General features: G+C 35.3%; 2 protein-coding genes across 6 annotated transcripts; one reads left to right on the forward strand and one right to left on the reverse strand.

Moving 5' to 3' along the window:
* Positions 1 to 9167: 9167 nt before the first annotated feature.
* On the forward strand, positions 9168 to 10661 carry LOC122073263 (putative ubiquitin-conjugating enzyme E2 38). The gene has a single exon (XM_042637814.1). The coding sequence runs from the start codon at positions 9475 to 9477 to the stop codon at positions 10501 to 10503; it is 1029 nt and encodes a 342-aa protein (XP_042493748.1). The 5' UTR covers positions 9168 to 9474; the 3' UTR covers positions 10504 to 10661.
* Positions 10662 to 12576: 1915 nt separating this feature from the next.
* On the reverse strand, positions 12577 to 16678 carry LOC122073043 (pentatricopeptide repeat-containing protein At1g71460, chloroplastic). 5 transcript variants are annotated; one of them, XR_006138636.1, is made up of 6 exons: positions 14534 to 16678; positions 14389 to 14435; positions 14182 to 14251; positions 13994 to 14085; positions 13742 to 13897; positions 12577 to 13206 (listed from the first exon to the last, which is right to left on the reverse strand). XR_006138636.1 is itself a non-coding variant. In XM_042637537.1 (2 exons), the coding sequence occupies exon 1, from the start codon at positions 16661 to 16663 to the stop codon at positions 14573 to 14575; it is 2091 nt and encodes a 696-aa protein (XP_042493471.1). In that variant the 5' UTR covers positions 16664 to 16678; the 3' UTR covers positions 12577 to 13206; positions 14534 to 14572. The 5 variants fall into 5 exon arrangements, 1 of the variants encoding a protein (XP_042493471.1); XR_006138637.1 differs by lacking the exon at positions 14389 to 14435; XR_006138638.1 differs by having other exon boundaries at positions 13748 to 13897; positions 14182 to 14435.
* Between the last annotated feature and the right edge of the window lie 288 nt (positions 16679 to 16966).

Here is a 16966-nt window from a genome sequence, read left to right on the forward strand (position 1 = left end):
TAATGTCAATGAGGAGACGCAGCAGATAGGCAAGGATCTTTTTCCCAAAGATTGGCCTATTCAAGCTAACCTGTTTCAGAGAAAAGAGTTATATAAGGTGAGCCAAGTTTGTCTTGAACCTAATTGCGATAATGAACTAAGGCATCCAAGTCAAATGAAGAATTAAAATATAATATTCATACTAGCATATCCTACTTAAGGCGTTTATGAAGGATAATGAATATACATACCTTAAAAGAAGCGCCAACTTCTTCAAATAGATGGGAAAAAAAATCCCCGGCAAAGAAAGAGAAAAACTAAAAGTAGTTTCCCTGAAAATAAATAAAATAAGATTGCCATCCATGCAGGTCGCATATGGAAAAGAATTTATATGCAATTGCATAGCTAAACACAAAACCTTCAGAACATTAAAACATAATTATTAGAATTGAACTTAATAAGTAAGACACATAATCATAGTTAATTAACATATGTTTACCTTTTTACTGGTTTACTCCCATATCTCAATGTTATCTTGCAAACTGCACACATAACCATTGTTTACATATGTTTACCTTTTTATTGGTTTCCTCCCATGTCTCAACGTTATCTTGAAAACTGTACATCTCTATACTTCCATGATATGTAAAATGTAATTATGGAATATTAATAGGCAACTTCTTATTGATTGAAATGAACAAAGGATCAGTTCTATGAACACTTATTTTGTGATGAAAATAAATCATTCAAAATATGCACCTCAACCTCATGCATAATAAATGTTTAGAAAAGTCCAATGAAAATAGTGTTGCATAAAAATAAACACACAAGGGGGACAAATCTAATTTCCCTATAATGGAAAGGAAAAATCTCATTGTAACCAAAGTAGTGAATTTAAAAGCTGTAACCTTATCTTTTTGTCCTTTTAAAATACTATATTAAATAACTTTTTTTATTTCTTAAAAATATTTTTTTGCCCCTACATTAAATATTATAAGACGAGGAACAATTAAAAGAAAGTTACAACTCCTTACTTGACCACTTCGATCACAAGAAGATGCACCTTGATATAAATTTTTTTTATTGGTCATATACTGAATCACAGACTCAAGCATTAGAGGTGTGTGTAGATGTAGGGATGACTAAATGTAAAAAATTTCATCATAGGCTTGAGGATAGGTGACTTGTTTAGGGCAGTTGATCTCTACATTCTATTCTATAATTAAATCTTATCTTACCAAAAAAAAAAAAAAAAACGAATCCAGCCAAGTTTCCTTCACCGTGAGTCATTGTGGCAGTGGGATAAATAGCGGATAAAACAGCAAAATCGCAATCAATAGGGGAGAGAAGGTGATCATATCTAAAACGATCTATCATTTAGCCACCGGTGAAGGAAAACTTTGTCCTATAATTTATAAGGGGAGGGTTAGTTTCAACCTCTAAGTAGGGGAGTAATAATGACCCTTACCCCTAGAAGGGTGGGCGAATCATTCTCGGGTAACTTTCCTATTAGAGTAAAAAAACTCATATTGGTCTTCGCAGAAGCCGATCCATATTGATATCGATAGGAGCTGATATCAATTCTTAGTTGTTCCTATGTCGATGTATCGATACGGACCAAAGGTTAAAAGGTAAAAAAAATACGATTTTTTAGGAACAAAACGGTGGCAAATCTATCCGATAAAAACCGATACGTGCCAATCTCGATCAATATCTAATCTGGATCAGTATGAACCAACACTGATATCATATCCAATACCGATCCCTTTTAACCATGCTTGACGTGGTTAGCAATTGGCCATTATATAATCATGATTATATAAATTTATAACCTAATATGTAATACCATTTTCGGGATTTTCTTTTGACAACCATTGAGGATTTTTTTTTTTTTAATAACATAAATTGCTTTTCAATGAGGATAAATTTTAATATTCCACATATGAATTCGAAAAATGTGCGAGATAATTATTGTTTTGATACTACATAAGGATAAATAATATAGTGGACAATCAAAAGAAGGTTACAAGTTTTAAATACATTTTTATAGGTTTCATTTGGAGTACCATGTTTGAATATCAAATTCTAGACCATCTCAACTAAGTCCTCTAAACTAAACCAATGGAGATTAAGTTAAAATAGCAAGTATCAAAAATGATGGAGAGCAAAGGTTTTGTTAACTAATATTATACCAATAAATAATTATATATGCGGAGGTGTGCAAATACATTGTCGTGTTTCAAGAGATTTCTCCCATAAATAAAATAAGGGAGGAGGTTAGGCATGCTACCAACTTTCTTGGAGCTAACAACTCAACCAATATTAGGAGGGCCGGAGGGGTGAGATGAGAGAATCATAGGTGATTTTTTCAATGAGAGGAAGAGACAGATAGACACAAATCTGCGTATGTATACCCAACCTTTTTCCTTCAAGGACAAAGTTTTCAATCCGGGAATGACTCCTGCAACATAGACATAGGGGTGCATGATGACGACATTGCCCCTGGACACACGCCCCAATGTCTAGGCAATTATGCATAGAGCTCACCCTTGGACAAAATATAAAATGTCACATATGATTTTTAATAATGAGTGTAACTTATGCTGCGCTTCCTTGTATTTATTTCTTTCCTTTCCTTCCTTGACCTCTCTCGCCCTATTAGTTTTTTAAATGAAGTTATTCTACCTTATTAGGTTGGTCATCTTTCATATTGAACCTTTTCACTTCTATCATCAAATTTCATCTAAAAATTGACTGGTTGATATGTATGATGATATAATGCTTACAAGGTAATATTACCAAAATATATATATATATATATATATATAAACACCGAAGTCACCCCAACTAGAGATTAATCTCTAAGGTGGTGACCAAACCCAAGATCAAGGCTGTGTTTGGTATGCATTCCCATTATGAGAATGTACATTTCCATTCTGAAATACAGAATGTGTTCTTAAGTGAGAATGAGAACATTGTTTGGATAAAATGTTTATTTAAAATGCATTTTTTATGTGAGAACGCTCAGACATTTTATCAAACATCTTATCGGCAGAATCTTTTTGGTGAAAATCCCAGACAATATTACATCAATAACTCACAAATAAAAAAATAAAATTTTGATTGGTTCCTTAATTAGTATTGCTTACATCAAACCTGTAAAGATGGCGAGGAAAAGAGAAGATTCTAGGATTTTGGATTCGAGAGAAGATCTTAAGAAGGAGAAAAAGAGAGATTTGGGGAGAGAAAAGTGGTTTTTAGAGAGAGAAAGAAAATAGTTTTTGGAGATTTGTAAGAATGAGACACAATTCTTTGGGAGAGAAGGTGTCTTTCATAAGATTAGTGGCAGATTTATTTTCATTAGGGCTGCATTCTTGGCCGTGTTCTAGAGTTTTGAGAATGGAATGCTTACCAAACAATGTTTTTAATAGTTCAGAATGTGTTCCTGGTCCATAATTCATACCAAACACAGCCCAAGTAAACTTAATTAATAACAGTTTCTGTTAAGTGTTTTGTTTTATGAAATTTCTTTTATCTTAAACACATAATGAACTCCATAAATACCTCATCGTTATCAAAGTGACCTGAGATTTTCCAATTCCCATGGAAACAGTGGTAACAATTTTACTTTGATTCAATTGATTGAATTTCTTTCCATCTAAAAAAAATTGATTGAACTTCTGGGTAAACCAGGTTGTCCAATTACTGATCTGGGTTGAGGATATGATTTGAATCAAGACTCAAATGGGCCATGATTTACATCCATTACAACAGTATTTTAATGCTATTTAAAAGGTTTTGAAATTGAGAATTTGAGTTTTTACTCATTGAAAAAGGGATGATGGTCACTGGGCAAGCACATCCATAGTGAATTTCTTTTACTATGATAACCAAGATGAGTAAACCAGGAGTTACTAGAATCCAATATGGGTGGCTTAATCGATCTTTTAATTGAGAAGGTTTAGAACCCGTAGCTGTTTGATGCCATTCAGAGGATACATAATCAATAGTTGTTTGTTGGTTTCCTCCCATGTCTCATGTTATGTTGCAAAAATCACACCTATAGACTTCCATAAATATCATGTAAAATGTAACATTGGATTGAGGTATTTATAGGCAACTTCATATTGATTGAAGTGAACAAAGATTAGTTCTATGAATATTTATTTTGTGATGAAAATAAATCATTTCGAATATGCATCACCTCATTCATAATAAATGTCTAGAAAGGCCCAATGAAATAAGTATTGCATAAAAACAAAAGATACACAATACAAGTTAAATATAATTGCCCTATAATGTATAGGGAAAGGAAAATTTTTGTTGTAACCGAAGTAGTGAACTAAGAAACTTAAAACTTATTTGCCCTTCTAAGATAACACATTTTTTTTTTGCAATTAGGGTAAATAATTCTATTTCACATAAAAATTGATTTAAATACAACATGAAATAACTTTCAATTTTTTGAAAATCCTTTTTTACCAATCCGTTGAATAATGTATTATATAACTTTTTGAATAAGACAAGGAACAATTAAAAGGAAGCTACAACTTTTTCATCACTTTGGTGACAAGAAGTTGCACTTTGATTTAATTAGTTTTTATTTAATTATATACATAATTACAAATTTAAACATTAGTTGTGTGTAGATAACTAATCATAAAAGCTTCCATCATACCATTTTTGCCCCTACCTCATTGCACACATAACCTATAATTGTTTGTAACATCTGCTCCCCTCTGCTATCTTGTTCACCATGCACTTCTGTTTAGACTACTTGAAGGGATTTTTCTTATTGACATCCTTCGAGGTGTCAAATAATTTGTAACTTTATTTTTTGCTCTTTAGTATAACATAATTTTTTTCAATCAGAGTAAATCGATCTTATTTTCTCACATATGAATTCGAAAATGTGCAAGAAACAGTAACTTTCAAATTATTTTTGAAACTTTTTTTTTTTTTTAGTCTTGACACCTCAACTTAAAACACCAAAGTGGCAATCAAAATTAAGGTTAAAAGTTCTATATGCACAAGTGTCATTTTAGGCAGTCCCATGCTTGAATACCAAATTCAGACCATCTCAACTAAGGCCCTCTTTGTTATCATTTTTGTTTTTGATTTTTACCTACTTAACAAAATCATTAATAAAAACCAATTTTCTCCATTAAAATTTCTTTATTTAACAAAAATCATAAAAATTGAACCACTTAAGTAAGTGATCCATCATAAATTTTCTCCATTAAAATTTCTCCATTTTATTCCAAACTAATGGAAATTAGGTTAAAATAGTTGTACCGAAAATAAAAGGTAAGGTTTTCTGAACCAATAGTCTACCTTACGCTAGATACATTGATTTCCTTTTAAGAAGTGAAAAATAAATAAATAATTACATATCTCTTGACCTAGGATACATTGTTAATTTAGAAAATATTTTCCCATTTTTAAAACTGGGGCAAAAGAACCCTCTCCTATTGGATCAAGAAATACAAACGGCAGGACCAATGAAGGGGTGTAGTATTTTCAGCGCCCTAGGCACAGTGCATGTTCTTTCCACGCCCTAATGTCTGGGTGTTTCTTGTACTAGCCAGACATAGTTCTTTTTCCCACAAAATAGAGCATCTGATATGCACTATGCTAATGCTCTGCTATGTCTCTCATCCTCCGCCCTGAAATGATCTCTCTGCACTAAAATAATTCGTTTTGGAGGCATTCATTGGGTATTTCTGGTCTATACTCCCAAAAAGGAAACTCTCGTTTTGTTTTCTATTTTTATTTTTATTTTTATTTATTTATTTTATTATTTTAAAGTAATATGGGTAATTTGCCATTGAATTGGTCAATTAACGGATAGGAGCTGCCTAGCAGCCTTGCCCGTTCATATTTGCTTTTAAAGCTCTTAGGGTAAGTCCCCCTTTTTCTTAAAGATCTTGGTCCCCAACAAACCACCTTTTTTACTTGTTACCTCTCTCTCCCTCTGCAATAATGGTGATAACTACAAGAATGAAGTTGCCTAAGAAATTCTTCTTCTGATCTTTTTAGCTGTGAAACACTTAAAATAAGACTTAAACTTAATATTAAATTAAATTAAAATTAGTTCAAAACGAATCAATTGGATTTTAATTTCTAAAATATGTTCCTATTCCCGATTCAATTTAGTTCTTATCATTACATTTTGTATCTTGAAACGAATCAATTGACATTCTCATAAAATGCACGTCTTTCAAACCAGACTCATATAAAGAGTATAAAACCAAGTCAAACCCAATGGTTTCAGCCAACAAAAATTCATTATTACCCCAAAAATATCTATACCTCTCATCCAATTATCCGCCATAAATACCTCTCATTCGATTATCTGCTTCCTCATGTTATTGGAGTGAATTGAACCTTTCCCAATTTCCATGGTTTATTGTGAATAAGAACAGAGTATAGATGAAGAGTCAAGTAGGTCACAAGAGATTATAGAGATCAAAGAACAAAAGAAGGAATTCAAACAATTTGATATCGTTGGAGACTACTCAGATCATCACTTCACCAAATCAAATCTTGCATGCAAGAAAAGGCCACAGCTTTATCCTTGAGACAGGCAAGAGAATCATGCCTAAGTGGAAGATCCTCACACCACTAAAGATTGGCAACAGGGTCAGCATGGTCTTTCTGCAGCTGGTGTCTAGACTTTCTTTCATAATATAAGACTTTGAAACCAATGACTCAACATCAAGAGAACATGACCAATTAAACTTAATTCATAAAAGTTTCTGTTAATTGTTCTGTTTTATGAAGTCTCTTGTATCTCAAACACTTAATGAACTACAAAATTACCTCATGGTTATCCTAGTGACCTGAGATTTTCCCAATTCCCATGAAAAGAGTGATATCAATTTTATTCTGATTGAATTGATTGAATTTCTTTCCATCTAAAAATAAATTGATTGAACTTCTTGATAAACCAAGTTGTCCAATTACTGATTTGGGTTGAGGAGATCACTTGAATCATACATAATCAATATATGTTTGTTGGTTTCCTCCCATATCTCAATGTTATCTTGCAAAACACAACTCCATAGACTTCCATGATATCATGTAAAATGTAACATTACCTTGAGATATTTATACGCAACTTCACATTGATTGAAGTGAACAAACATTAGTTCTATGAATACTTATTTTGTGATGAAAATAAATCATTTCGAATATGCTCCTCTTCATTCATAATAAATGCATAGAAAGCCCAATGAAAAAGCTGTTGCATAAAAATAAAACTTAAATATAAGACAATTTTTTTTCTTACAATTAGGGTAAATAATTCTTTTTCACATAAAAAATGAATTAAATACTACATTAAAATATTAAATAGTTTTCAATTTTTTGAAAATCCTTTTTTACCTATACATTAAATCATGCATTATATAACTTTTTGAATAAGACAACAATCAAAAGAAAACTACAACTTTTTCATCACTTTGGTGACAAGAAGTTGCACTTTGATATAATTAGTTTTTATTTAATTATATACATAATTACAAATTTATACATTGGTAGTGTGTAGTTTCCATCATACCATTTTTGCCCCTACCTCACCGCACACATAACCTATAATTGTTTGTAACATATGCTCCCTTCTGCCATCTTGTTCACCACACAATTCAGTTTAGACTACTTGAAGGGATTTTTCTTATTGACATCCTTTGAGGTGTCAAATAATTTGTAACTTTATTTTTTGCTCTTTAGTGTAACATAATTTTTCTCAATGAGAGTAAATCGATCTTATTAATCTCACATATTAATTCGAAAATTGCAAGAAATAGTAACTTTCAAATTACTTTTGAAAACCATTTTTTTTATCTTGGCCTCAACTTCAAAAACTGAAGTGGCAATCAAAAGGTTAAAAGTTCTATATGCACAAGTGTCATTTTAGGCAGTCCCATGCTTGAATACCAAATTTCAGGCCATCTCAACTAAGAGATCCATCATAAAATTTCTCCATTGTATTCCAAACTAATGGAAATTAGGTTAAAATAGCTGTACCAAAAATAAAAGGTAAGGTTTTCTGAACCAACAGTCTACCTTACACTAGATGCATTGATTTCTTTTTAAGAAGAGAAAAATAAATAAATAATTACATATCTCTACATGTATGATATATCATCGATTTAGAAAAGCTTTTCCCAAATTTAAAATTGGGGTAAAAGAACCCTTTCCTGTTGGAGCAAGAAAAACAACTGGCAAGACCAATGAGGGGGGGCACAGTATTTTCAGTGCTCTAGGCTCAACGCATGTTCTTTCCACGCCCTGTGTCAAGGTGACATGGTTCTTTTTCCCACGAAATAAAACATCTGATATGTGCTATGCTAGTGCTTTGTTATGTCTCTCATCATCTCCCCTGAAATTCTCTCTGTAATAGTTCCTTTTAAAGGCATTCATTGTGTATTCCTGTCTGTACTCCTAGACAGGAAACTCTGTTTTGTTTTCTATTTTTATTTTTATTTATTTATTTTGTTATTTTGAGGTAATGTGGGTAATTTGCCATTGAATTGGTCAATTAACAGATAGGAACTGCCTAGCGGCCTTACCGTTCATATTTGCTCTTAAAGCCCATAGGGTAAGTGAGAAAGTCCCCCTTTTTCTCAGAGCTTATTGGTCCCCAACAAACTACCTTCTTGACTTGTTATCTCTCTCTTCTACTAAAAAAAAAGACTTGTTATCTCTCTCACTCCAATAATGGTGACAACTGACAAGTCCGAAGTTGCCTAATACATTTCATTCTTTTGATTTTTTTTTTTAATTGATGAAAAATGTATAAAGTTAGCTGTGAAACACTTAAAATTTTTAGGAGCTAAATTTAATATAAAATCAATTCGATTTTAATTCTTAAAATGTGTTCCTTTGATTTTGTATGTTGAATCGAATCTGACACCCTTAAAAAATACCGATCTTTTCAAACCAGAGTTCATAGTTTCAAGTATTTATATAGTATGATTAATCGTATCATATCAGTATTAGATGAGACTAATCCTTGATTCCTTACTAAATCAGATCAATTATCCATATTATTTAAGAGGTAAAACAGTTTTTTTAAGGATAAAATAATTAAAAAAATATACTTTTTCTGAAAAAGCAAAAGACAAAATCACCATAAGTAATGATGCTTACGGATACCGATACCCACATCAATACCAAGAAATAGACCCATATGAAAGTCTAAAACCAAGTCAAACCCAATTGTTTCAGGTAACAAAAATTCATAATTACCCCATAAATATCTATACCTCTCATCCGGTTATCCGCCATAAATACCTCTCATCTAGTTATTCACCTCCTCATGTTATTGGAATGAACAAAACTTTTCCCAATTTCCATGGTTTATTGTGAGTAAGAACAGAGTAGAGGTGAGGAGTTTGTTGTGAGTAAGAACAGAGTAGAGGTGAAGAGTTCGGGGGATTGATTGAATTTGTTACTCAATTACTCATTCGAGTAAACCAATTTATCGAGGAGATGGAAGACGCAAGTGGGTCACGAGAGATTATAGAGATCGAAGAAGAAAAGGAGGAATTCAAACAATTTGATATCGTTGTTGGAGACTACTCAGATCATCACTTCACCAAATCAAATCTTCCAAGCAAGAAAGTCAACAGCTTTATCAATCAGACTAGCAAGAGAATCATGCGTGAGTGGAAGATCCTTGAGGAAAACTTACCCAAATCGATCTACGTTCGAGTCTATGAAGGAAGAATTGATCTTTTAAGAGCCGTAATCATTGGAGCATCTGGGACTCCTTACCATGATGGACTCTTCTTCTTCGATTTCCTTTTCCCAGCTGATTACCCTTCTCAACCACCAGCAGTTCACTACCACTCTTTTGGTCTCCGCATTAATCCCAATTTATATGCAGGCGGGACTGTGTGTTTAAGCCTTCTAAATACTTGGCCTGGAAAGAAGGATGAGAGATGGAACCCATCTGAATCAACAGTTCTACAGGTACTCCTCTCAATCCAAGCTCTTGTTCTAACTGAGGAACCTTACTTTAACGAGCCTGGTCATGGAATCCTGCCTGGTATCGATTGGGACAAGAGGTCATTGATTTACAGTGAGAACATATTCGCATTATCTTGCAAGACAATGTGGCACTTGCTACGGAAGCCTCCAATGCATTTTGAAGACTTCGTTGCAGCACATTTTCGTGAGCGTGCACAGTTTATTCTAATGGCTTCTAAGGCTTATATGGATGGTCTCGCAAATGTTGGATTTCTTGTGAGAAACGGGTCTCTCTCCTCTTCCTCTGCTACGGCCAACAAATCGAAAAAATTTATGATGGCAATGGAGTGGCTTTATCCAGCGCTCGTGAAGGCGTTCGAAAAGACTGGAGCTTCAGTGGGGAAATTCGTCGAACAGGTAAAGGTAGATATAGAAGAAATCGAGTCAAGACCTCGAACTGTGAGAAACAAGAAGGAAGGATTTGCTAGGAATATTTTCAACAAAGTTAAGACGATTTTAGGGTTTTTCAACTGCACTGCTTCTGGTTAGCACAAAAGGAATTCTTGAATAAGTGAATTGTGAGAAAACACCTCAAGAAGGGATGCAGGATCTAATTGGTCTTTTGAGAGCTTTTAAGGGTACTTTTGTCTTTCCAGTTCTCTCTCTCTCCTCCTCTGTTTATTTTATTTTATTTTATTTTTCTTTTCTTTTGGTAGAATTTAGTTTTTTTATTTTTTTGTAGTAGAAGAATTTGATGATAGAAAGTAGTAGAAAGTAGAAAGAAGAAAAAATTATTAAATCCTTACCTAAAAATTTTTTTTTTGGGTAGAGATTAATAGACACAAGAAGCTTAGCGCAATCGATTCCACCTTCTTTCCTACTGCAAAGTACTACCTAATCTTCTTATCTTATGCTTACCGCTTTATCCTGTTTAGATCAAAACTAACTTAACCACATTTTTATCACATTACTTTAGATTAAATTGTTCAAAATTATAACAACTCTTTTAAATTTCAAGTAATAAAGGACCCTTGGCCACACTTAAAACAGTTTTTACAAGCTTGGGCTGCATTGGATTCCAGAGTTCGTGAGGAGGAGAAATCTTTAGAAAGATGATGTGATTGGAATGTGCCGGGACCATTCCATTAAGGATAGGATTCCTTTTCATAAAGTCCAGGGACCAAAGAGTGACCTGATGGAAAGTCCTTTCAATTGTGAAATCACTTTTTGGTCTCTAGGCTCTATGGAAAGGAGCTGGATCCTTCCACCAGGGGTCTCCGTTTCTTTGTTGTTAAGAGATGTCCAGCTTATCCTCCACCAGATCCTTCACTGTGACTTTCACTCAGCCCACCTACACCTAATTTGACCATCAATGCATGGGTGAGGTGCCCATGCAAATACTAAAAAATGTGCAGATCAGTTGAGTGATGGTGGTGGTGGTTGTTGTTGTTATGGAATACGCACCAAACTGCGGATGGATTCTATTCATCAATTATTTTGCTGTCTTGTTCTTTTGCTTGTTATGGATTCATTGATGGGTCAAGAAAAATATTTTTGTTGAAAAAAATACTTGCAAGTACATATATACGAGATCTGATCTCTGTTAACTAACAAGAGAGGACATGTGAGGGGAGAGGAGTGGGTTACTGCTTCAGCAATCCTCCCTTGCCTTTCAGCTCTTTCTTTGAAAGCTCCATCGGTGACAATTTTGTGCTTTCTAGATATGAGGGGCTTCAGTCTTTGTATTCTCTCCTTTGATTTTCACCTGAACTCTTGTAATCAAGCTAGCTTAGATCAAAGACCTTAAAGGTGTTGAAGGTGAACCCAGCTTTAGTCAATGTTTCACGTTCTCCTTCCCTTTTCGGAAGTGTTCAAGTATTTTATTTATGGAGATTATGAATGGCATGGTAAAGGTTTCCCTCATAAGTCCCAAAGGAACTGATGAACTCAAGATAGCTCCTATTTAGTGGAATCTTTATTTTCTTTCTTAAATATATGAAACTCAGAATGCAAAATGTAATAAAATTTAATAACTCAATTTGAAACAATTAGGAATTAAATAAGCAATCATGTTAAGGACTAATCACAAAGATTTCTATATTAGTTTCAATTTAATCTCACTTTCCTTTCCCTTTATTTCCCCCCTTCCAAGGACTTGAAACCAGCTTTACATTTGATTTGATCTTATTACCAGCAAGGTTTCAAAACATGGTATCGGGGATTGAATGAGTTGGTTGAAAAAAAAAAACCCTAAAATCAACCCTCAGATTTGAATTAAATTCAACAACTCTAGGCTTTTGGACCAAAATTAGGCTGAGTCAGATCAACCAAAATTGAGATCAATCATGACTGATTCTGAACCAAAACAGTTAATTCAATCAATACAATTCTTTTCATCGATCTTTGGCTTTGTTTGTTATATACAGATTCATTGATTTCAGGTAAAGAAGAAGTGTTTAATTAGTTTCTTGAATTTTTTCTTGTAATTACATACATATGTGTTCTGAAGGGCTTGAAACTAATCTGGTTCAATAGCCAACAACCAAGTTAACTTATCTAGGCTTCAGCTTAGTGGTTGCTCCTGGAAGCTCAAGTCTAGTCCAACTCCCAACCAGCTTGGTCATCAAAACTTCACTTTTATTTTGATTTTGGGGTCCCGAACACTATTTATACCTCAAAATAGACTTCAAACACCATAGAGCAAACCAAAAATCAAAGTTGTGGTAAATCAACAAGCCTCTTGCATACACTATTGAGATAATTGAGTACCTCAGCAATCATCCTCCAACTCTTGGAGCCAGACCAATTGAAAGGAAGCAGACATGAGAAGGCTTCAGATGCTTAATCTCTCTCACAAGCAGCAAGGATGTTAAGAGAGAGAATTGGCCAAATGATTCTCCAGTAAGCATGCTAATCATCAATGCATAGGTAATTTTACCTGCTTAGCTTTCAATCCTTAACCATATTTAAAAAACCTTTTGAATGAGACCATTGAGACAATCTTCATGCACATGCCTTGAAAGTATAAAGGTTCTCAAAATAGAATAGGCAGGGCTTTCCATTGAGACAATCCCATGCAAATACCTTGTCAGTGTATAGGCTCTCGAAATGGAAATAGGGAGTGCTTTTTATAATGCTATATGCTTGGGGCTAATTTAACCAGAATCATCATCTTTGAAACAAAGTAGCAGCGGTCATTTTTGCTCATCTCTTCCGGAATATGCCTCAGAAATAAATTCCATCAACAAGGACCTGCACCCACATCATATGAAAGAAACAGATTAGACTGGACCCTCTTGGAACATTGAGCTTTAAGAACTTGAATGAAAATCTCCATAGCTAAAAACAATGGAACAGGAGATAAGAAAGAGTGCATATTAATCTAGAGGATTGGGAAAGCATGTCATGTTCCTCTTAATCAACAAAGATAACCAACCCTACAAATGCTGTATTTACATATGAAAAAAAAACCTGTAACCTAAGCTAGTCCTGTCCAACCCTACAATTGGTTTTCACCATTTCCTGCTTCATAATCAAAATTTCCCACTTGATTTTCTGTAGAGATCTGGTGAAAATTTCCAAGGCTAAGCAAACCACTAAACCACAGTTTAAAAACCCCATCTCGGAAGCGCTCTGGGTAAGATTTTTCCAGTTTAAGGGGTTTTAATGACAACCAGGAAAGGAAATATGGAATTGGAAAGGTGGCTGATTCGGGTTAAACCCAGTTTGGCATGCCATTTAATTTCTAGAAACTATAATTAGAAATTTGATGGGGAGCAAAGAATACCTTTACCATGGGCATCCATTGGTTTTGGCAAGATATATTAGTCTTTCCTTCTGGTATTTTTCTTTCACTGGGGCTCTTCAAAATGTTCATTATCATCTGGGATCCAGGATTCACCCTTGTTTTCAGCAAGAATCTCTAACTCAGAATTCTCAAACTCTAAACAAAAAGAGTGAATGTCACCAAAATTCTTGTCAGTGTTAGTTTCTCCATTAACTTCACCCAACCCAATCAACACATTCGAATAAGCATTACCATCTCAAATCATTTTTGATATACTCTTCATAATTTCAAGAAAGTCCATTTGAAACTCAAAATCAATCTGTTCCCTCATAAGGCTGCTGTACCTGCAAAGAACGAGGTAAAGATAATTCATCATAAGGGTAACAAAAAAAAAAAAAAAAAGGGGGGGGGGGGAAGTGGAGGAAAATTGTGTGTTTTACCAGACCAGAAAGGAAGGCTAGGGATTTGGAGCCTATCCGTTAGATCACCTTATTGTAGAAGAAACATTTTCTGTCAAGTAAAGATCTTCAGAAACCATATGGATATTCCAAGTATGAGGAAACTAACTCATTCTTCTACTTTTTAGGGCAGCAAGGATGGCACTAGGGGAGCAAAGGAGAGAGGGTGCAATATAATTCAAAAATCACCTTGCACTTTAAACCACAATTCACCTTCTGCCCACTTTTTCTTATTACTGAAAGATTCCCATGATACATACAGTTAAAAAAAGAATATTATATTTATAAATGAATCCTTTAATGTATAAGGTCAAAAGAGTTTTTAGAAGCTTACTGAGTAAAGTGAATGAGTAATAAATTGGCCCTTCCCTCCTCATGCCCCAGGGGATTTCATACGGATAAATCTTTGGGCTTCCTCAGACCATCCTGTACGTCTAAGAAGTTCAATTATGATGGAAAAATGTTCTTCCGATGGCTTGATATTGTACCTCCGTGTCATACAATTAAATATTTTGCAAGCCTCATCAGCAAATCCAGCTTGACCACAAATAGATAAGACCACATCAAAAGTGTACTTGTTTGGACTGAAACCATCGGATGTCATTTGATTAAAGAGATTGAGTGCACCTCTATATATATTGTTACATCCATATACCTCTATAATTGCAGTCCACATCATGGATCCTTTAGAAGGCATTGCATTAAACACCAGCTTTGCTTTCTCAATTACTCGACACTTGCCATACATTTTCACAATCTCTGCACTAATAAAGGGGATCAATTCAAAATCTCTCTTTAAGACATACCCATGTAACTCTTTCCCAAGTTTCAAATTCCCCAGTTCACCACAAGCACTAAGAATCCTTGCTACAGCAACGGAATCCGGCCTATGCTTAGAAAGCTGCATGGACCGAAATACCTCCAGTGCTTCATGAAGACAGTGGTTACTCAAGTAAGCGTCTATCATTGCTGTCCATGAGATCACATTCCTCTTTTCCATTCCATCAAACAACTTGCGACAATTTTCTAGACCACCACACTTAGAGTACAAACCTATTAAAGAGGTAATTAAAGACACATTGGGAAGAAAACAATTCTTCACCAAATATCCATGAATCTCTTTCCCTTGTTTTAGAGCTTTCAGCTTTGCACAAACAGGAAGAACAGTTGCAATTGTCACGACATCGGGCTTCACACCTTCTTGCTGCATCCAAACTATAGACCTCAAAGCTTGCTCAAGCCTCCCATTTGATACATAACCTGACATAAGTGCAGTCCAAGAAACAGCATTCCTTTCCATTGAGCTGTAGAAGACCTGCCTTCCTGAATCCATATCTCCACACTTGCAATACATATCAATCAACGCAGACCGAATGAACAAATGCTTTGCATAATCCTTTGTCTTTATCACATACCCGTGAACTTCCCGGCCCAATTTCCGGGCCCATAATTCTCCTATCACAGGGAGGATCATCGTCAGAATAGCTGAATTCGGTTCAATCCCCTGCCTTATCATCTCCCTTGAATATGTCACTGCATCCCTTTGCAACCTATTATGTGCAAAACCTGCAATCATCGCTCCCCACATGACAACATCTTTCTCCGGAATTTCCTCAAACACTTGGCGCGCCAGCTTAATCTTGCCGCATTTGAAGTACATATCGATTAAACTAGTCTGAAGAATAATGGAGCCACTAGCAAACCCATTCTTGATCAAAAGGGCATGAGTCTTCATCCCCTGGGTGAGTGCAGTGGAACCCGCAAAGCTCTTCAGCAAACAAGAGAAGGTGTAGACGTTCAATTCAACTCCCAGCTCTCGCATTTTCGTATACACAGTGAGTACTTCACGGTATTGCCGCCCGCCTCTAACAACATTGCCTCTGAGTAAGGCATTCCATGGATAGACACTCCCATGTGGGAGGTCATGGAAGACCCTCTTCGCGTCTTCAATAGAGCCGCATGATGTGTACATGTGAACCAGTTTGGTCCGAAGGAAATCGTTGTCCTCCATCTCATTTATCCTGATAAAGGCATGGACTTGCCTACCTTCAACGAGAGACTTTGATCGAACACAAGCCGCAATGAGCGAAGAGAAAGTGGTTGCGTTAACTGGGATGCCTTGCTGGTCCAAGTAATCCAAGATGGTGAGGGCCTCCTTGAGCTTGCCTTGCCGAGCAAATCTCTTGATGTCTTCATAGATGATATGTGGGTTCTTTGTGTGGAGGGGTAAGGACAACGGGAATGCATCCTTCTTCAGAAATCTCCGTTTTCTGGACGGAGATTTGAAGGGATTGGTTTGCTGATTGGTGTTAGTTTGGATCTCAATCAGTGAAGATGCTACTGATGATATCTTTGTTTTGATGAAGCAGTTGAGAGGGTTTGGAAGTGGATGGTGAAGTTGAAGATTGGGAGATGTTTTTCTGGCGGGAAATGTTACTGGGTTAGTTAGGAGGAGCCCTTCCATGACGAGGCTCCGTGTTTCTCTTGCCCGAAAACTGGCCGCTTCTGTAACTGTAGATGGCTTGATATTGCCCCTGAAGACCCAAAATTCCAAGACGGCCCATGGCAAAATCCAATATGCCACTATTCCAACACATATACGTGACAACTGACAACTGAGATCTTTAGGTGGTGTTTGGTTGCGTAATTCCATAGAATGTATTTTTGTGGAATCGTGATTCTTTATTTATTTGGGTGTTCCTCTATTGGGTTGTAAATTTAGTGGTGAAAGTTTGGCCATGACAATCCGAACCCAACTTGGCTCGCC

The sequence above is a fragment of the Macadamia integrifolia genome, chromosome 3, assembly GCF_013358625.1.
Source record: "Macadamia integrifolia cultivar HAES 741 chromosome 3, SCU_Mint_v3, whole genome shotgun sequence".
NCBI lineage: Eukaryota > Viridiplantae > Streptophyta > Magnoliopsida > Proteales > Proteaceae > Macadamia > Macadamia integrifolia.